The following is a 21,422-nucleotide window of genomic DNA, read 5'->3' as shown; positions in this document are numbered from 1 at the left end:
CTAAGACTAGAGTAGCTTTGGATACCATTGCCATCTGTTCCATGTGGAACCAGTATGTCGCATTTTGTCAGTTATATATGCATACTGAAATGAGTCTATAAACTACATGGCAGGATTGCCCTCAACTCGGCACCACCAGTGGTCCCTGGCTGGCCCACATACCACAATGTGTGGTACGAAAAAGAATTGATAATTATTTAAGTCCAACGCCAGGTCAGCAGGATAGAGTTCATTCACAGATAAAAGCAAGTATACAATACTCCCTCCCACTATTCAAATTTGTGTTATGGATACAAAAATAAATAGCAAAGTTGCCTTTTAATTTGGTAAAAACTTTGGTGGAATTCATGCAAACTAGTACAAATTTGTCCCAAATATTTCTGGGCATTATCTTAATTTATGCAAATTTGCACAAATTCGCATTTTAGGATTTCCCTGATGCATGATGAGGTGGAATCCTGGTTGTGTACGACTAGGACAGGATTATCATCATCTTCCGACTGGACCACTGTCATGATACATCCTGACTAGTCTGGAATAGTCATCTTTAATGTAAATATTATTGCTGGGTCACCTAAATATTCGTTTCTTGGAATGGGCCACAGAGATGGAAGATTCTTGACCCCAGCCTGAGGGTTTAAGAATCTTGACAGGACAACTAAAGATCTCGGAACTGACTGTCTATTCGGGAGCTCGACTCTCGAGGTCAGTTTCTAAACTCAGTGTTCGACCTCCCGGAGTGTGGCAAGACCATGAAGAATACCTATAGCGTACTAGACGGACTATATATTTGTCTGTCGGAGTATAGCGACTGATGGCAAGGAACCATGTGTGAGTAAACTCAGGGACCAGAGGAGGAATGTCTAACGGACACCGTACAGAATGCCTCTCAGTAAATTAGTACCACTTAAGATGATGGACTGAGGAATGTTGTACCATGCAAAAAGCAAAAGGTCTATTATACCAACTCCAGTAAGTTCTAGCTAACTCACGCATCGCTATCGTAGTGACTTAAATAAACAAAAAGAAAGGACGGCGACCTCAATTGTGAAGGTTTTTTTAGTAAAATCCAACCGTCAGCCAATTGTTCCGCCGCCTTGGTATCATACTCTAAGGGATATTCGAGTGACGAGAAAAGGGGTGACGACTCGTAACTCGTTTAATCCAAGTCCTCGAGGCTCTCATCGTCAAAGTCGAGTCTTCCTAAAAGAGGGGATTTCGTCAATATCAAAAACTTCTAAGGGTGAAGGACACTTACGTTTACCACCAGCTGCCTTCTGTTGCTGCTGGCCATCGGCGGGCGGTTGAGCTTGGGATTCAGTGGACTATCGTAGAAAAGGGAGAGGAAGGGAACGTCAGAAATTACTTTATGGTGAAAGCACGAAAAACTTACAGCATCCCCGGCACCGGCACCAGCATCAGCACCACCAGCACCGGCATCGGTACTGACATCGCCGTTGTTAGCGCCTTCGTCGCCAGCACCGTTACCAGCCTGAGCGCCGCCTTTGTTGGCAGTTTCAGCACCGTTGGCGTCGTTCCCATTGCCAGCGGCAGTAGCGGTTCCGTTGTTGTTTCCCGTGTTATCGGCGGTAGCGGTGCCGTTGTTATTGTTTTTGTCGCCGCCGTTCTTGTTCTTGTTCTGCTGGGCTTTCGCCTTCGCTGCTGCCTTCTTGGCTGCCGCAGCGCCGGCTTTCTTTCCTTTGCCTTTGCCCTTGCCCTTGCCCTTGGCATTAGCAGCGCCAGTAGCAGCGGACTGGACGACTTTCGTAACGGTCTGTAAAAAAAAAAAAGAAAACGGGACAGGGTATAAATAAAAATCAATCACTAAGAAGATGTCACTGTCCACTCACCACTGTGACAGTAGTAGCGGCGCCACTCCCAGTCGCCGTTCCGTTAGTGGAAACACCAGTATCGGTGCTGTTACCAGCTTGGCCTCCAGCGTCAGCAGAACCGTTGTTGCCGCCCTCAGAGCCAGTCGCCGTGTCGGTCTGGTTCGAGCCCGCCGCCGATTGTTGGTCATCGGTCCCGGCGTTGTCACCGGCGTTGTCTGCACCGTTATCCTGGGCCCCGCCAATACCGCTTAGGATTGTCTTCCCGTCAGTTTGACCGGCGGCCTGAAGTCATAATGGGTTAGGAGGGAGTCGAGAAACTTGAGAATGATAAGGAAACGCACACGAGCCATTAAATTGGTGTTAATAGGACGAGGAAGGGCAGCGACAGATCCTGCCAGTGCAACAGCGACGAAGGGAACGATAGTCTTGAACAACATGATGGAAAGTTTTAACGAGAGTTAATTCGAGGTGACTTTGAGATGAAAAACGGTTGGTGCTCTGCACGCAAATGTTTGAGTTTAGAGAATGAGAGGATAAGCACTACACGTCGAGTGGGGAAGAAATTCGATCACCGGCGACCGAAAATTCGAACAAAGAAAGCGAGCGAAAGAGAAGATAGAGGTTGGCACAACCAGACCTGAGAAGCACAGTGAAGGGAGGAATGGGAGTGGGAAGTCGTCATTATAAGGCCTTGCGGGAGTTTAGTGCAAATAACTATCAATACCATTATGAAATTTATGAACGCCAAGAATAGAACGGAAAATAACATAGTTACCATAGCCACTGGAGACAAACCTGTGAAAGGGGAATACAAAACGGTGGGTTGGTAATACGTTACTCTTCATGCAGTGGAGATCGCGTTGAATGGGGTGATGGCTGGAGGTTTCATGCATTCATGCGTTGGGTCCCCCATTTTTAAATTTTGGGGTTCATCAGTTCGGCTAGCTGCTGGGGCATGGAGTCGGAGCAGCCTGTACGGGAGTGTGTAGGGAGGCCGCATATCCCTCGTTGCCCCCTGTAAGATTAAATAAATGGTTGTCGTTACCATGGCCAACCCGGTTTTCAATGTCTATACAATTACTTACCTCTGTCCATGCCACTCCAGTTGGGAGGTTTCCAGGACCTCGAGAATCACTGCATGTACCTCTCCTCCAACCGAATGCAACATGATCGTCTATAAGTAAATGATCATTGATGGGAAATCGGTTTCACATAGTCGAACGTTCTTTATCGGGTAACCGGGCTCGATGATTGATGTACAACGAATGTCAGAATCGATATTCGGGAATCGGTTGATATCCTCCACCAGAGACTCTTGCGGGAGTCATGGTCAAAGTTCAGGAAGAAAGAGTGCGCGCGCGTGACAGTAACTGAAAGTGCGTGAGTAAATTTAGAAGCTGAGTCTCACGATCCTAAGCATCTTACATCCACTGCCTCCAGGAGACAGGCACTTGAACTGCCTTTCAGACTCTATAGCACGGCTGCATAAAATTAGAGGCAGGTACGCATGGTCTTTCCTCCCCGATAAAACGATCCTGTTTACCTCGAAGATCCCTTTGATGACTCGCGAACAATCATGACACGCCATGATGCGGAACAGAATCAATTGTGTCACCCTCGACTTTTTCCCTTGATCTATCTGATGAAACTCGTACAGCATGGTTATATTTGAAATCGAAATTACAAATTTAGAGGGCCCTTGAATCCTCCGACGGCCTACAGCGGCAACGTCCATCCTTTCTTGTGAGGGAGTCTGTTGGCAAGCGTAGCATGCAGATATATAAAGTGAGTAGCTGTTCTCCTATGTTCTTCTTTACAGGCTTCCGGAACAGGCTGATATGTCGTATCAAGGACTTACCGATACTCGGGAAGATGATAAAATGAAGAACTTCGACACGCTCAAGTGGGAATACGCTGTTCAAGGGTATCAACCCTCCGTTCATATCTCAATATCGTGGCACCTAGTACGGGATTTAATCATCGCTGTCCGATCAAGGCCACATTCATGATGTCGACCATCCATTTCCCGCCGTGTCCCCCGTCCCCCCAGTACTGGCCTTGACGTATTTCGATTTACCTCGCCTCGTTCTGTCAACGCTGAGTTAACGGAACTTTATTAATTATTAGTAGATGTATATGCTGGCTATGCCCGCCGATATCACCGTGATTCGTAACTTCGTCAATGGTACTGGGGAAAGCTTCAGTCTCGGTTTCGACAAAATAATTTATCCTCCCCCCTCTTCTCCCGGTACTCGCATCATCGCCGCCTCCACCAAGACGCCGCGCACACGTACCCACAAGTCAGAACGAGCGCATCGACATTAAAGCGATCATCGTCAGGAAGATTGAGGCTAGGCTGCTGCTTCCGCGGCCTTTGAACGGAGTGGGAGAAAAGGACCTTTTTAGTAGCGGGTAAGTAGTAGTGACGACGGACCACCCAAGATTAGGATTAGTCCCCGAGTCCTAGCTCGATGGTGCTGAGCGCTGATCACTGGGGTAGAACTGGAAGTTGGGATTTTGGAATTTCACAATACATAATTCCGGCGGGGAGAAGCTATCCTGCTAAGCAAGGCGCCGCTTTGGGTGTTTGTCGATATCGCTTTACATTGACTTCAGGTTCGGGAGAAGGAACTTCGGTCACATTACACATCATGATGGGTGACAACCTTTCTTCTGTTTCTTTTTTTTCTACGTATATTTACTTTCCTAGTGGGCAATAACATCTTCGACTGAGAACATTCGAAATGACATTCATCGCTAACACTGAATGATAATGCAGAGGTGGGGTATAATCGTAAAAATACAGTAATTGCTAGTCCCTGTCTGTCCGTCCCTAATGTCCCAATGAGATACAAGTACAACTAAACCCTAAAATGCCCAAAATAAGAGTGTCCACATGCACATAACGCTGTTTCCACTTCCTCGAGTTCAAGGCACCACTTGCACTCGAGGCGGAGACAACGGCCTAAGCTCAAAAGAATTTGACACATCTGATTGCTGAAATTGACTGGTAAACTGGAAACTGTTCGAAATCGTTGCGCTCGTGCCACTGACAAGGCTGCCATCGGGTGTCCTAGTAAGATGGTTTATGTTGAAGAGGATACGGTATCCCTAGAAACCGTCCGCGTCAATGACATGCATATGAGTTGGGGAGAGGGGGGGGGTGCCGTGTGCGCTGTCACTGGCAGGTGCGATAAACAACTCACGCAAAACGAGTAGACTGTCAAAAGCCATGAATACAGAACACCGGCGAACGCGTGGTTCTTCAATCCGTACAGCGATGCTTCGGCAACCAACTCAACTGTCAAAATTCAAAATTCAAAAAAAAACCCGGTGAATTATCGTTAAAACAGGCGGAAGAGTATTTGAGTACGCACTGAATAGGAGGAAGAAGGCCCATGTTCCGTCTCTCATCAATAACTTTACAATCGGAACGTTCCCCCAACCCATTCGTAATCCGGATAGAAATTGGTAGAGCGTCAGGGCGAATAGAAGGGCTTGAAAAGCGATTGAAGCACCGGCGTAGATGAGGAGACCGGGTGGAACGAGTAGGACAGTACAACGTTCGTCGAACTTGACCCCAGGGAGAGCGAGGCCCAAGCCAACACACATCCCGGAAATTTCGAGGACGTAACAAATATAAACGAGTCTTTGAATGTGTTTTTTGGCAAAGTAGAGAGCGTATACTGTTGGCAGTTATAGTCGGGCGTTTACAGATAAAGGTCAGGAAGGGCTTACTTCGTGAGAGGAGAACGAAGTCGCATGACATGATAATACATATTGAGGCAACTGCTTGGTAGACCTGCTCGCGAAAAAGTATGAATGGAGTTCAGGAAGCTTTCCATGAGAAACTCGGGAACACGACGAACCTGCCATATGAAACAATCGTGACTGGTGAAATGAAACTGCGGAGTAAGTTCCGTGCCGACAAAAAGTAGAGGTCTGGTGTTCAACGTTCAACGATGAGTGATTGAAAAAAGGTACGAAGGACCAAAACAGCACATTTGGACGAAGAGGGGCACGTAACGAACAAAGAAGAAGTTGAACTTCATCCATGTCCAATTACGCCTGTTCCGAAAACAGTCCTTCAGCCTGAAACTCTGATTCACGAGTAGCCTACATACGGCCAGAAAAGTTCAACCTGGAATGACAATCTTTGCGTCAGTCTTGCAGTTCTGTATTGCAGTAGCAACATGTCCACGTACTTCTTCGTCGAATGTTAAACAGATGTCGTAGAACAAGAAGGCAAGCGCTGCGACTGTTAGAAAGGATTAATAAAAAAACCTTCGGCGTGAAAGGTAAGAGTACGCACCTGCACTCCGGTTGACTGCCTGAGCTCCTGCCGCTGTCTCCACCGCACTAGGTAACGGTAACTCGTCAGGTAGCGCCTGAAGGACGACCTCGGTTAGTTTTGAGATGTTAGGCATCGATATCGACCATCGTTGGTACGAGCCAACCTAAGATTTTTCCCCCGTTCCCTTTAATATATCCCGGAATACGTAAATAACGTACTGCATCCGCATGTGTAGGACTATCGAATTCCGAGAATTTTAGGTATTGACACATTTGACAGGTGCAACGAATCCGATGCACTTCTTTCGAGAATGCTGGCATGTGAGGTCTAACTATTGGGCGTTGTGGGAGTTTGGAAGGCAATCCCTTGATTCGGGATGAGATCTGTCTATGGGCATTGGTCATTGTCGTGTACAACGATGGAGGCAATGCCATCAGTTCAGTAAATTGAGTGCTTCTGGTATTGATGGTGAGAGTTAAGAAATCGGACTCGGTTGTTGTCACAGTGACTAGTTATCCCGGTGACAGGTGGCTCAACGCCGCTCACTGGTAATTATGTAAAGGCGACTAACAAACTCTGATTCACCCCGCCGCCACAAAGCTTTATTGACAGTGTATTGAGTGGGCTGCGTCGATGCGAAAACTCTATGGTACTTAAACGCGTCAAAAAATCAAGTGGATTTTTTGTGCGAATTTTTTCCCCGCAGAGTCAAAACAGTGTCACGCAGTTGGGGACATTCGTCGCAAAGTCAACTTTGTGAGATTTTGTGCCGATTTTTCCCCCGCAGAGTCAAAATGGTGTCGCGCAGTTGGGGACATTCGTCGCAAAGTCGGCTTTGTGAGATCCGCACAATCACAGTTTCCGGGTTCGGTCGCGCGATCGAAAAAAATTTCACCGCAGAGTCCTGATTGTGCGTTTTCTCCGCAAAGTTGCGATTATTTTCGTCGCACATTGAAGTTCAGATTTTGACGGTCCGGCTATTATTACCCGGTCAACCCGGTCAGGTTTTCTAGTGATGGCGTGCCTCGGCATTCTTCGGCTGTCACCAGTAACAGTGACGTCTTTATCACAAGTTTCCCGGCAAAAGCCGACAATCGGCGGGCGGACAGTAAACAGCTGACAACAACGCTTTGCTGGCAGCCTTCGTTTCCTCATTCCCCTTCACCGTCATAAATCAGTTTTCAGGCTGCTCCAGGTAGTGATAAAGATCAAGGATGGTAAGGTATGGCCACGAACCTCAATTTTTTCTTTTCACACCCCCCAACTAACCTGCTTTGAAGGAGGAATCAGACTGGATCAAGACTGGATGAGGGATTGAGTATATTTCCTCTATTGGTGACAAGGGCAAGACAAGGGTCAACGGTGAGTTCGAAATACTTTCCTCAAAGCCCGTCACCTCAGATTGAGCTTGCCATGCACATATCCTAGGTGTTCAAACGACTGACTCGTCCTCAGGGTTTAACGTCAACATTCATCTTCAAAGCTTCACCTCCGAGTCACTTAACCTCCCTATGGTCAGCCCCTTCTGTGCGAACCAATCCCTTACCTCATTCGGGCCTCAATTTTATCGTTACCGGTCCTCAAGTCAAAAAGAAGGCACTAGCGAAGCGAAGGCCCTGACGATCAGTTTTCCCTCTTGACATTCCGGATCACCTTGAACAAGGCTTTCTCTTTTCCTGTATGAATGACGAATGTCGTACCCTCTTATATCTTGAAGTTACCTATCGTACCTGTACTTTCTTCGATAACGTTGTAGATCTTGTCGTCAGTGAACTCTTACACGTTATGGAGGCCTCTGGACGTTAACTGACCAGGTTATACCTTCCAATCTATTTCTTGACCACTCTACCCTGTTGAAACTTAATTATCATCGTTATAAAGTCCTTTCTTGAATACGTCGAGAGCTACCCTGTATGTGCAACTCCAAAGTATCAAATTCCCCGAGCCCTGGCCCTATCTCACAGTAAAGTTTAAGCTGTGTGATGAAAAAAAAGTAAAAACATGCCACTGAATCTCGAAACTGCGAGTGGAAACGCAGTCTCAACTGTGCGGTGAGATTCTTTTCGATCGTGCGATTGACTTCGGAAATCGTGACTGTGCGGAATTACGGAGTTGAGTTTGCGACGAACGTCCCAAACTGCGCGACATTATTTTGACTTTGCGAGGAAAAAATCCACGCAAAAAATCCACTTGATTTTTTGACGCGTTTAAGTACCATAAAACTCAACCAAATCGGCGGCATGATGGGTTCGTCCGCTTTTGACGGTTCGATTAAGGCTAGTAAAGGTTGGTATCGTGTCGACAGGAATTCAGATACTACATATATGATGGTTTGTGCCGGGCTTACGGCTCTGAGCGCCAACTAGACGCAGAAGTTCCGCAGAAGCGTCGCCAACGACAAGTGAAACGGAAAAAAAAACACCGATGTTCCATTTCTCATCAGTACCGTTTGAGAATGGGGACTCGACACTTGCCCGTCCGATAGAGGGTCAAATCCAGTAGGAGGGTTCGGGAAGCGATAACAGCGCTACCGTAGAGTAAACGGGGGAAATGGTGGAAACGAATATGGCTGGCATAACATCAATTTGTCGAAGATAATTCCGGCCTGAGAGTCACTCGACCAACACGCATTCCGGTATTTTCTAGGATACAACAGACCTAGATGGACTTTCAGGATGCATCTGTCACCTCCGTATTTGAAGGTGTATACCATCGTGGATGAGAGATTGTGATATTAGATCTGACTCACCGCTTGACGAACTTCAATGTAGAACATAATTTGATGCATGTAAGTAACAAAACCGTTGGTAGATGTACTGCACCGACGTCTAAATGATTTACCAGTGATTGGATTTCAAGGATTGACAGATTGATGGGTATCTTGAAGTTCGTGTCTCTTTTTGGCAGTAAACAAAACCTCCCTGTGGGACTTTAGACCCAAAACGGGCTTGGAGTTCAGATTCGGCTTGGACTATGTACTCGCAATGTGCCATATACATCGATCGGAGGTTCATAGAGAGGTGGCATGTATTACTGTTGAACCACGAAAAGTAAGCGATTTCCTTTCGCTCTGAGAAACGACTCCTTCCCTTCAAGTTGTCCGTGACTAGATGCGGCCATCCAACTTGAAAAGATTCATAAGGGCTACTGCGCATTCTTGATCGTCTAGGCGAGAAGTCCTCTACCAGGCTCTCAAAGCTCATAAGAGCCCGATTCACGAAGCTGATTGATGAACTGCATACTTCTGGAAATGGTTCCGATACTGATCTCCCTAGACTTCTACTAGTATAATGGTTGATGTTGAGGAGGATATGGTATCCCTATAAAACACCATAATTAAGTGACTCCGTGGATGACAGCGGATGATAACGATCATAAGAACTCACGCAGATCGAATAAGCCGTCAAAAGCCAAGGATAAAGTACACCAGAATAACGCAACGATTCGTCAGGCCATAAAACGCTGCGTCGGTAACCAGCCAAACTCAATTAATACGAGCGTGAAGAATCAAGCTTATTATATTGATTCGGAGAAAGCACCAAATCAATACTCACCGAATAATAGAAAAAACACCCACGTTCCATCCCTCATCAGTAATCCCACGATAGGAACGTTTCCCCAGCCCAGCATGGAGGGAACAAAGATGACTGTACAACGTTCGTCGAAGGGGATGCCCGGGAGCGAGGCCGACGTACATTCCTGCGATTTCGAGGATGTAACAAATATGAACAAGTCTTCGAATATTTTGATTGGGGAAGCGGAGAGCTTATACTGTGATGAGGGCCCAGAGGTGAGGTTTGTATCGTGACTTTATTGAAAATTTGTAGGATAACGATAACGGATAGGTTTACTTCGTGAAGCGAGTACGAAGTCACAGGTCATTATAATGCAGACGGATGCAACTCCTTGATACACCTGGTTGCAGAATGGTATGGGTGACTCGAATACTTGAATAAGAGATTCAAGATCACGAACCTGCCATATGAAACAGTCATTACTAGTGAAATGGAACTGAAGACTGAGTTCTGTCCCGACGAGAACTAGAAGTCTGAAGGTTCAAGGATTCGGAGCGGTTCGGAAGAGACTACAGTCCAAATCACGCACATTTGGACCAGGAGAGTCATGTAACGCATGAAGAAAAAGCTGAACTTCATGAACGTCCAGTTTCGCCTGAAATTCCGAAGGTACTCCCTTAGTTTAGCGAGTCAGACTTCCATATTTCATAAGTATGTACCCCACATACGGCCAGAATGGTTCAACCTAGATTTAGAATGAAAAATTTGCGCGAGTCTTGCAGTGCTGTCTTCCATTAGCTTCTTCCTCGAATGTCAGACAATTGGCAGAGAACAGAAGGCAATCGCTGCAGCTGGACAGAAGAATTTCCGCATGAAAAAAGGGTTACTCAGTATCGTGGAGACAACCGCAGGAGCTCCAATAGTCGACCGTAGCGCGGGTAGTACCACAAATCGTTAGGTCCAACGTTGAGATGTTGGACATTGACGTTGGCCACCAATACTGGGGTGAATTAACCTCGAGCTTTTGTTGAATAATTGAATGATATGCGAGAAGTAAAACCGTAAACGTACTATGGAAACCGCAGGTGGGCCTTTACTTATAGATTTTAGACTCAGGTCTATCGTGCAAGATGGCGAAGGCAGTGCTTGGGTAAGTAGGAGCAAATTGAAGCAACAAAATCAAACTCCGCGCGCGCTTGTGCGCCTTGAGGCGTATTACTGTCACACTTGTTGACATGGTTGGGATGAAATCGTACTCGTCGTCTTCCACACCGCCGCGCTTCGCTGCTTCCCTTCAATATCATTCTCCAGCGCCCCTGGCAAAGGTTTCCCCCCAGAGAATCAGATGATTTCTTTCACTCATACACCCTCAAGATTCAACAGTGTTTACGTTCCAGTTTCAGCCGGGTCAGCTGGCAGCAATAGGTGACCCGAGTTGTTTCAACCTCATCTCAATCAAGATCTGGCATGTTCTCAACAGCGACGTACTTGCTTCCTTCCGACAGTTCGTTGGTGCACCATTCGTCAAGATTTCTTCGGTGTGACAGTTCAACTAGTATCTGAGTCTGGGCTCAACAGTGACTCAGTTGTTGTCTGCTTATTCTACTTTAGTGTTCTCGACTAATTATGTCTTACTCAGGTTCGAGCCACTAAAGCGATTCCCGACGACTTGAACGGGCGGCGTTATGGGAGATTTTCATCGAGTATATTTGGACAATGCTAGCTGCCTCAGCGGTAACTTTCCCTGTATGGACCACGATGGTTTCGGCAGGTGGATCTTCAGCTTTTTGCGGTTCTTGGATCTACGGAGACGAAGATTCAGATGGCTGCGGACCGAAAATTCGGTGCATAAACTTACGGTGCGATCGAATCGATGGAAAATCTGCTCGAGGCGACAGATTGACGGGATCCTTGTGTTATGCCAGTGGTAAGTTCCTATGTTTCTCGAGGTTCAGTTTGGATAGTGACTAAGGTTAATTCTACGACTCACCAGATTCTTGATAAACCTTTTCTCGTCAATCTTCTCTGGATCCTTCCTCCCACCGCTTCCCATGGCCTCACGCCCGACTCTATTCATCCAGATCACATTATATACGGCCATTCCTAACAGTAACAAGCTTTGTACCGCCAGTATCACCGAATGCCCAATCTGAACGTGCAAATCCCAGTCGTGATTGGCCCACTCCGCTTTGATACTCCCTTTTCCATTAACTGTTACTTGGGTGTTTAATCCAAACGCAATAATCCACCAAGCAACTAACACAACTCCCCATATAACCCCGGCAGTCGTAAAGTACCGATGAACAGGACCATTCGATTGCCTATAATTGGCGGTTCTCGTCAAGAGAACCGCATCCGACTTGCGGCGAATATGTTCCCGGTATCCGAGAGTGATAATGGTGCCGTGGTACCCAAGGGTCAAGAATGTCGCTATAAGAGTGACCCAGATGACTTCGACGCGGTAGTTGACGAGGGATACGGCGAAGGCGATGAAAGAAAATATGGAAGAGAGTGTGGCGAATATGATAAGGGGGACGGGAAGGAAGGGGCTCGAAATTGAGAACATCGTGACCGAGACGAATTGTTTGAGCGAGGGGATCAACCCGAAAGATTGTTGGATATCATGAGCTCAAATATAAATAGTATGTTTGGGCCGGACCATGCACAGGAACCCCGAGTAATGATAACGACGCATGAGTTTCAGGTTCAATTACGCACGATGATGTCCTGTTACTGCCACATCAACTGATTCGGCTATATACCAAGAACGCCCAAAGAACAAGGGACCATATAGTAGGATTTTCATAGCCTTTAAGCCACTAAACAAACTTGTTTCAGCTTTCCATCCCATCCAGAGTCCCATCTTACGACTCCTGGTCAATTCCCCATCATTACTGCCTTTCACACGGAAACCCATTGGCGGGGATGTCGGACTAAGTTTAAGGAGGTGGCGATAAATTGTAAGTACATCGTAGAAAAAGAACGGTCCAGTATCAACTTGGTCTCTCCATCGGTAGCTCACGAATTGTGGTCTTCGTGATACGGGATTTCAAAATTTCACTAGTCACTAGTACCCGGCCCATACCGATGGAAGGAACCATAATGAAGTTCAATGCCGACGTCGCCGAGAAATGCATTTCCTATTAAAGTTACAGTAAATACTACAATAAGCGTCACTTGACTTTAGTATATGTGATGCTTCAGCAGACGGCGATGGGTTATCAACGTTTCAACCTGTAGATTATCACGATTCTCTCCACCTACCAAAACGGCAGTCCTTGTCGAGGAAGACGTGTGACCATCATTCCGTCAGATCCCGTTGAGGGTCCATGTGTATTTATCTATCTATCTCAAATCTATCTATCTACCCTCTCTCTGTCTCACACCGCGTGTACACCCTCCAAAAATCTCAAATGCCAAATCAGTAGCTTCTACATGAATTTGAGCTGGGATGGGGTATTAAATAATTGACTGTGGCGCAAAGAACACGGTCTCCATAGTAAATACAGCCCAAAGGAAGTGTCAAGGGGTTACAGTATATAAATTGTATCATAAATTATAATCTCTTTTGAATTGAAAGAAATTGGCAAACTAGCGAGAAGCATAAACGTCTCTCGGGATCTGCATCTAATTCTCCCGTGGGGGCAGATGCACAGGTGACTCGATACGCACGAAAGCCTTACACAGAGGTCCGACATACCTCAACTGAAGTTTCAGTCTCCCGATCCGAGTCCGGGTCTTTCAGACCTCGAGATTGCGTCATGAAGGAAGTAGAAACATACTCCCCAATTGTGGCTCGGAAGCTCGTCCGGATATTCGCCAACTCCACTCCGACTCCACCTTCACTGGCGTTGGTGCCACTGACGACAATGGCGCCGGAGGTTGATGGGGTGGTTCGTGAGTTGAGTCTGATGAGAGAAAAAACGAACGGGTTAGTCACAGTATTGAATGGGAGAAGGCCCGAACTGAAACTGTGGACATTGATGATCCTCACCTTACTAATACTGAGACGGCATACACTGTAAAGAAGAAAAAAACAGGAGGAACATCTTTAACGTCAGTAGTAGTAGTGAATGACAGGCGCCGGGCTTTACTCACATTTCGATGAAGCCTCAAAGATGGAGATGTAGTAGATGAAGTTGAAAGGCTGTAACACGAGCTAGTCGATAATGACACCGTGAAGGGAGCTGATTTTACTATGTCCTGCCAATAGCAGATGTCATGATTCTCCAGATGAGTGAGTCCGTTCTGTCAGTGTTGTATTATCAGATCCACGGTTTATTAATACTATTCGACCTAGGTTCAAGCCCAGAGACTAGTAGGACTCACCGTTTAATTCCTGACCGGTTGATATACAAGTAATAACACAATGCCCCAGCACAGAGAACATCTCCTGTACCCCCAACAGCCATGGGAACTATAACTAAGTATACCTGCAGACATTCACGAAGGTGGTCAGCATATTCAACAGTGAACAAGTTGTGGAAATTTGAAAAAGGCGCAAAGATAAAATTTGATTGTGCTACTTCCCAGCCTTACCTCGCTCGTGAGTGTGATTTGTAACGCGGATGTCTGAGCTCTGCGGTTCAAGACGGCCTTGAGCACACAGAAAATATCAAGACGGAGGGGCATGACTGAACTGACCCGACCACACTGAGGGCTATAGGGAATTAGTTAGTAAGTCTGAGGTCTTGTATAAGCACGAAAAGTAGTTCATGCTCCCACACAAAACCCTTTACACCCAACATCCAATGATAATTAGTGATCATGACGGGCCACTCAGAAATAACAGGGTGGCGAACCAAACTGGGTTAATCCTAGAGTCATCTAAAATTAAAGGAGGGGTAACATTAACAGTGCAGCACTCTCAACTTTTGAAGGAGTATTATATCTCCGGGGCAAGGGTTACTCACAATGAGTCCTGGCCACCACGAAACCAGGGTGATTCTGTTCGACTCCTGATATAGATGACAAAGTAACATTAGTCTGGGAGACATAATCAGTACACAACCATGTATTTATCATTGAATCCCAACCTGAGTTTGAGTGGGCACTTATCAACAGCCTGCGCATAGATGGGCAAGATGCAATCAGTTTCTGATGAGTGTCTGAAATTAAAGTCCCAGTCTGATGATGTCTGGCGGTGTATGGTCAACATCAGCCCAGATTATGGCCGGATAGGGTCAGGATACCGTTACGGAGTCACCTCAATTCAGACTTTTGGCTATTTGTCACGGTCGGCCCACATTTGGTCCGTACACTGTCCAAATTTTTTGAGATAGTCAGATTAGTACTTATCTATGTTAGCAACATAGCCGAAAAAAAAAAAGAAATGCGCATTTAACTTGTTATGCTAAAAAATAGGCTTGAAATAATTACCGTAATTTTTTTTTTCGGCGTGTTCAGGGTTCTGTCCTGCGCAGGGTAACTACATGTGCGCCCAATGTGTGCCCCCGAGTTCCCAATTGATTTTGCTCCACCAATGCCCCACAGACGGAGTGGGTATTTCTGGATCCCACATGGGTCCTCTCCACAGAAGTGTGTTATGCCAACAAATATGACCAAAGAAGGCGCAATGTATAAATATGCCCGCCGCACGCATCCTGCCACACCGCTAATAACGCTGTGTAACACCACTAAATATGGCTAGTAAACACACCTCAAGCACGAAGTGCGCAAACCAAAACCACACCAAGAAGAGTATACACAAGTGTAAGGGGTGGAGGTCGGTATTCTTAAGGCTTTAGTTTTCACTAAGAGGCACCAAGAAAGATAGAATATGTGGGGTTCTTCGGTTTTATAGTTGTTTCAATCAAGGTTCTTTCACTACAAGGGTGACAATATGATTCACAAATCCCAAAATTCGATATCTGACTTTTCAACAAAGCTTTTACAAGTCTTCGCCAAAGTTCGGTTTCAAGTTCAATATCCAAACTAGACAATAGCAATCCAAATTCAATATAAGTCCAAATTGACTTCAATATCCAGAGTTCAATTCCAAGACAATATGCCAATACCAAATTCAATTGCAATAATCTAATCTATCCTTCCAAACACAGAACACCAACTTCAGTGAAGACTGGGGCAAAGGTCAAATCTCGAGCGAATCCTAGTAGGTGAACTGCGTCTCCTCTCGTAGGTTGCTGGGGAAAATCCCTCTTTCCTGCCCTCCTTATATACAGTTTTTCTAATAAATAATAGTAAAAGTCCAAAATGTGTGTGAAACTAATAAATAATAATGAAATCCCTTTCAGTCAAACAGAAACTCGCTTAATCGGGTATAATACAAGAGTTTTATGTGCTGAAGTGCCCAATCGAATATTAAACTGAATATCTATTCCTTGTTTCCTGGTTGCGATGTAGGGACTTGACTTCGCCGAAGTACCCGACATATCCGCATTCTCCTGTTTTTCCTAGGGAACGAGTCCCTGTTTCAGGCGTATCCATTCTTCCTGTTCCTGTTCTATTCCTTTTTGGAGAAGATCTAGCCTCGATCCTAGGCCCTGTCCCCAAGGTTTCCCTCTTGAAATCAAATAACACGTGCACTTCGCTGAAGTCCGTGTTTCCTTGGTTTTCCGAGAAATTCCTATTCTTTCCATTTTCCGTTTGTGAGAATCGGATGTTCCTTCCTTTATCCTTGTTTGGATTTCTATATCCGAGAATTCCAATATCCGAGCAGTCCAACCAGACTTCGTTGAAGTTTCAATAAATTGTATAATAAAATCCCTATGTTTGCTATGAGCATTCCAGGAGTAAGAGGAGGCCTTCCAATACAAGAACGAAGGTTTTTAAACGGCTGCTTCCTGAAGTTTGTACAGTTTTCTGAACTTCAGCGAAGTCTCTCATCTTTCCTAATTTTGTACATTTCGTACGGATAAAGTCTCTTGTAGAGGCTCATGCTTTAACTAGAAGTGCGGGCTCACTCTAGTCCTATTAATCCCATAATTTATAACTCATAAGTGTTAAAATTGTATAAATATGCATCTTTAAGGTCTTTTCCAATTTATATCGCGATATCTCCCCCTAACAAAAGAAAGGACTGTCCCCAGTCCGTCTTAGCTGCATTGAAGTCAATCCGCAATCTTTCTGCCTTAATCCGCAATGTTCCTTCTGGTTGGTATGCAATTCTATGAAGTTCACGCATATTTTGCGGGTACTGGACCCTTTAATCTATCCTTTTTCTTATCTATCACATCTTATCAAGATGATCTGTTCCTGCTATTGATTTGACATCTAAGCCATCAAGGGTCCGATGTATTAAACAGCAAGAAGTCTTCCTTTTTGGGAAATTCCCACTCCACTTGGTTCCGCGAGAGGGAACTCGCACTTTTTCTAAGTCATCCGGCATATGCCGAACCCCCTTTTTATGTATGTCCCCCTTTTCGCAAGTTTTTGTTTAACTTCCTTCCTTACTTTTTCCTTCCCTTCTAACGCGTCGTCTCTTTCTTAGCCATGTCTCTGCTTCCCGGGCTTACGGAGTTCAATAATCACGGTATCGAAGTGTTCAACAACGATCTCTACCGCGTCCACCGCTGCTTTCAAGATGCAGTAACGCGTCCTGTCAAGAACGAAGACGAGCGCAAGGCTCTTATCAAGGCAGCCTTCCAGTTTGAAGAACGCGGCCTCGTAAGTCAATCTTCTTCCATCCTTTTAATCTATCTGATGTTTCTTCTATAGAATCGCATTGCGGATGAGTTCCGCGCAAAACATACACATCGACTATTCCCTACCGCTGTCGGCAGTCTTTGCGCTGCGGTTTCCCGCCTTGCACCTCCGGAGATCCAACCTGATGCTTGGATTCTATCCACAGATGAGCTCGCTCTCTGGGATAGTTACAATTTGGTGCGTATATAATCCATTCTTTTCCTTTTCCTTTCTAACCAACTTCTCAGCCAGCCTGCAATCTTCGTCTTTCTCCCAACCAAAACTACTTAAGTGAAGTAGCCCCTCTTGCGGTATTCAGTCCTCCAGCTTGGACTCCCGAATATCGACGTTCCTTGGATCTCGCCCAACGGCGTTCACTTTCCGCAAAGAAAGCTCGGCCTCCACCTTCTGAAAGTTCCGAAGTCGAAATCGAAGCGGTTCCGCCAATCAAGAAGCCTCGACTTTCTTCTTCCGCGAAGAGGGTAAGTTTCCTTCTTTCTTTCTTTTATCTTTCCTTATATCTTATTTCAATCTTCCCTTTGTTTCAGACATCGACAACTGAGCCAGAAACGGCTTCCGAAGACGGTGTTGACAATGCCGCTGAAGATGACGAAGAAGAGGACGATTCCGGCGAATCCGAAGTGGATGAGCTAAGGTCGTCTCCCCCTGTCGTACGTATCCTTTTCCATATGTTCTCCTAATCTTGATGCTAACCTTTTCGGTAGCCCATGACTAGGCCAACGCGAGGACGGGCTCGAGGATCCGGGCGGGGCAGAGGCAGAGGTAGGGTAGAGGTGATCATTCCGAACTGGCCTCGCCCAAAACCTCTTCCAAAACCTGCTCCTTCTCGTCGATCCACTGTAAGTCCTTCCTCTATCTATTCGTTCCTTTCCTTATTCTATTTTACAGACCATCCGCGAAGACGATGAAAGGCCATCTCCTTCAGTTCCTCTGACCGTCGAAGGTCGTCCGACCACGCGCAGTACCACGGTAAGTCATCCTTTAGTCTGTTTAAATCCTTTCTTTAGTCTAAATTTCTTTCTTAGGCTGGCTCGTCCAAGGCTCCTCCCGCTTCATCCAAGAATACTGTCAGCGAGAAGGGAAAAGGCCGGGCGGTTTCAATAAGCCCTCCGCCTGCCAAAAAGAACATCCAACGTCGGCATACGGACATGGTAAGTCCTTGCCTATTCCTTTTTTTATTCTTTCCTACTTAACCAACTTTCTTAGGAGTCGCATGATGTCAAGCATCCGTTAGCGCGGTCCTCCGTTGGTAAGTTTTATTTATCCTATCTCGTTTCTGAATTTCTAATTTAATTTTTTTTTTTTTTTTTTTTTCTTAGAAGTTCCTTATCGCTTCAATGTTCCTCGCGGGGAAGCCTTCTCCCTCCGTGATATTTTGGAGTCTGGGCGATCTATGAAAGTGGTAAGCTTTCTTTTGTGCATCTTTATTCCTTTGTTAACTTATTCTTTTCCTAGGAGATGCGGATTTCATGCTTGACATGCATTATTGCCCGCGTGGAGTGCAACTATGTCGGCCGGTCCGACAAATGTGCCCGATGCAAAACTTATCGGTACCTTTGCGACTGGATCCTCCCTCAAGACGAGGCCTTTTCTCAGATGGATCAGGTTCGAGCTTGGGGTGCACCCACTCCTGGTCGTAAGTCTTTAATCTTTCTTTCCTTATTCTTTCTAAGTTTTGTCTCTTTCTAGACTTCCACGAGCGCATGGTCGAGTTGACCTGGCTTCTCGAGACTCAAGACCGACTCTCTGCGACTATCCGTTCTCTTGCCGACACCCTTTCCCTTACTCGAAAGAGTATTACGGACAAGGAGTCCGAAATTCGTCAAATCGCCACCAACCCCAAAATCGTGTTGGAGTACCTTCAGCTACATGCTGAGGGGCTTCAACTCTCGAGGGAGTCCATCCGCGGTCTAGGTTGTCTTTTCGAATGGCCCTTGGAGTTCAACTTCGCCGAAGACTTTCGCGAGGTGTCCGTCCAAGGATCTCAAACGGTGTTCCGGAACCTCAAGACTCAAGAAACCTTTTCAGTTGATTTGAGCGGATATTCTATTCGTCGTCCTGAGGTACGTTCCAATATCTTTTCTTATTCTTCTATTCTGACTTTGCTTACAGTTTTCCCCGCTTCACTTACGATTGGCTGCGGCACTTCCCGGAGTTGCCGAGAGCACTTCCGCCACCGTTCTCGAGGAACAGACGGTCGAAGAGGAGGTTCGAGTTGAGGACGACGAAGAGGTTAACAACCCTATGGTTGTTGACACTCCAAGTTCTTCAGCTGAGCCGCTTGTTTCTCCGCTCGAATGTAAGCCATTCTTTTCTTCCTTTATTCCATTTCCTGACCCAATTTGCAAAGAGTCGCTCTCAATCGGACTTCGCCGAGGTCTTTGGAGACCGGGACTTCTTGGCTTTATACGGGCCCTATATATATCTTTCTTGCGTATCTTGTAGACTACTTGTAGTCAGACTTCAGTATACAGTGGTAGAGTCACTTTAAAACTCTTTTGTATTCCTACCATCCTGCTGCTTTGCAGCATAAAAATACAATGTTGTATTCCTTTCTTTCTGGAGTGAAATAAGAAAATTTCCCTCTAACTTGTTTTAGAAAATTCCGATAAAATACCCCTTTATTCTGAACTTCGCCGAAGTCTCCAGGCGAGGTTACCACGATCAAATCCTTTCTTTACACTATCTTTCCTTCTATCATGAGGTTGGCTATTGAACAATTATACGCCATGCTAGCTCATTGTGAGTTTTCTTATCTTATATCCAAGATTTCACTAACTTCGCTGAAGACGCATATCCTGCCAATTTTATTCCTCCAATTGGGGGTCCTCCTTATTTCCAGGATGACAATCGCATTGTGCTACGGATTCCTCTTTCTACTGAGCGAGAAGCTGAGTTGGCTATACAACTTCAGTTCTTAGTAGCTATCCGCCACAACGGACCATACCTCCAATTTATCCTTTTATTCGATCCTGCTCAAGGCCGTATCTATCACGGTCCACTCAATAATTATTGATTCCATCCGACTTCACGCAAGGTGTTTAATCGACTTGGCAACGCGATGGCTAGAGTTGGATTCCTTAAGCTCGAAGTTGCTTCTATCCCCGGAGCCATTGAAGCTTGGGCGTATGAAGTTAACTTCTTTCTTCCTTTAGTCCCCGATTCCGCTCTCTATTTACCTGAACATGGGTACTATGGGTTCTATTCCTTCGAGCCTAACACTGCTAGGTACTCTTTTCCAGGAAGTATAAATTATACTCCCGAAGAGGTGAGTTTTCCAAGACTTCTCTGAAGTCTCCGAAAATTTACTCTGATCTTTCCGTAGGGGATGATAGACGGATTTCAATGTAATATTTCCAATTACCAGCTCGCTCTAGAACTGTAGACCCTATCTATCATATCCCAATTCCTTTGTTAAAGTGTAGCAAGTGTCTGAAATTTGAAAATGCGTAAAGCAACCAACATTCCATTCCTGTTCCCTACACAGTATTTCCATTACATTCTTAGGTCGCTGAGGCAACTTCCCTAATGTCAGCGTAGTTCCATTCCATTCTTAGGTTGTCGAGGCAACTTCACGAATTTATCCGCATTCAAAATTTAAAATTTCACGGAAAAATCGGAGTCCTCTCCCCCTAACAAAAGAAATGTCAACCCCTGTTGACTCCAAGAACGTATAAAAGGTTCCTCAAATTCTGGACATCCTTATCAAACAATCTTTCCTTCTTTCCATCGTTTAACATGTCAAACAAGATTCCAAACTGGAGTGGACGCGCGGAGTTCCTTCACGACCAGCCAGGGTTCCTCAAACAAATGGAGGACCTTCTCAATAGCAAGAGTCACTTCCTGGCCAAAGCCGGAGCTCGCTCTATCGCCAGCCGCTTGGTATGTTCTCGACCTTTCCATTTCCCGCGATAATCGCTAACTTCGCTGCAGTCTACTTCCATGTCGCACCATCACATTGGCAAGGATCCCGAAGCATTAGAGTTCGTTCAGAAGTGCTTTGCCTTACTCGAGAAACTTCAGGCTGTGCCTGGAGTTCCGACTATTCCATCTTATGCTGCTCATAAAGCTTTTATCGCCGAAGCCATTGTTTCTCGCGACCAGCATGAAGAGAAA

General features: G+C 45.7%; 4 protein-coding genes across 5 annotated transcripts; 1 reads left to right on the top strand and 3 right to left on the bottom strand.

The window, feature by feature from the left end:
- Window positions 1–744: 744 nt before the first annotated feature.
- On the bottom strand, window positions 745–3,183 carry E1B28_011969 (uncharacterized protein). Of its 2 annotated transcripts, XM_043157027.1 has the most exons (7): window positions 2,918–3,183; window positions 2,608–2,847; window positions 2,174–2,546; window positions 1,851–2,114; window positions 1,394–1,774; window positions 1,259–1,325; window positions 745–1,203 (listed from the first exon to the last, which is right to left on the bottom strand). In XM_043157027.1, exons 3-7 carry the CDS (start codon window positions 2,267–2,269, stop codon window positions 1,160–1,162), a joined length of 852 nt encoding a protein of 283 aa, XP_043004392.1. In that variant the 5' UTR covers window positions 2,270–2,546; window positions 2,608–2,847; window positions 2,918–3,183; the 3' UTR covers window positions 745–1,159. The 2 variants fall into 2 exon arrangements, with proteins under 2 accessions (XP_043004392.1, XP_043004393.1); XM_043157028.1 differs by having other exon boundaries at window positions 2,174–2,847.
- Window positions 3,184–4,607: 1,424 nt separating this feature from the next.
- On the bottom strand, window positions 4,608–6,385 carry E1B28_011968 (uncharacterized protein). The gene is made up of 9 exons (XM_043157026.1): window positions 6,145–6,385; window positions 6,038–6,090; window positions 5,957–5,973; window positions 5,835–5,900; window positions 5,702–5,774; window positions 5,571–5,634; window positions 5,210–5,518; window positions 5,039–5,133; window positions 4,608–4,943 (listed from the first exon to the last, which is right to left on the bottom strand). The coding sequence occupies exons 1-9, from the start codon at window positions 6,257–6,259 to the stop codon at window positions 4,761–4,763; spliced, it is 975 nt and encodes a 324-aa protein (XP_043004391.1). The 5' UTR covers window positions 6,260–6,385; the 3' UTR covers window positions 4,608–4,760.
- A 4,476-nt stretch (window positions 6,386–10,861) lies between these two features.
- E1B28_011967 (uncharacterized protein) lies at window positions 10,862–12,246 on the bottom strand. Its single transcript, XM_043157025.1, has 3 exons — window positions 11,632–12,246; window positions 11,500–11,576; window positions 10,862–11,443 (listed from the first exon to the last, which is right to left on the bottom strand). The coding sequence occupies exons 1-3, from the start codon at window positions 12,205–12,207 to the stop codon at window positions 11,338–11,340; spliced, it is 759 nt and encodes a 252-aa protein (XP_043004390.1). The 5' UTR covers window positions 12,208–12,246; the 3' UTR covers window positions 10,862–11,337.
- Window positions 12,247–17,093: 4,847 nt separating this feature from the next.
- Window positions 17,094–19,751, top strand: E1B28_011966 (uncharacterized protein; the record flags this gene model as incomplete). Its single annotated transcript, XM_043157024.1, has 12 exons — window positions 17,094–17,267; window positions 17,319–17,483; window positions 17,534–17,767; window positions 17,834–17,956; window positions 18,011–18,145; window positions 18,195–18,275; window positions 18,332–18,457; window positions 18,513–18,555; window positions 18,626–18,708; window positions 18,762–18,942; window positions 18,996–19,369; window positions 19,419–19,751. 12 exons carry the CDS (start codon window positions 17,094–17,096, stop codon window positions 19,749–19,751), a joined length of 2,052 nt encoding a protein of 683 aa, XP_043004389.1.
- Window positions 19,752–21,422: the final 1,671 nt, after the last annotated feature.

Source organism: Marasmius oreades, chromosome 8 (genome assembly GCF_018924745.1).
Source record: "Marasmius oreades isolate 03SP1 chromosome 8, whole genome shotgun sequence".
NCBI classification, from domain to species: domain Eukaryota; kingdom Fungi; phylum Basidiomycota; class Agaricomycetes; order Agaricales; family Marasmiaceae; genus Marasmius; species Marasmius oreades.
This window is presented reverse-complemented; position numbering and strand designations above follow the sequence as displayed.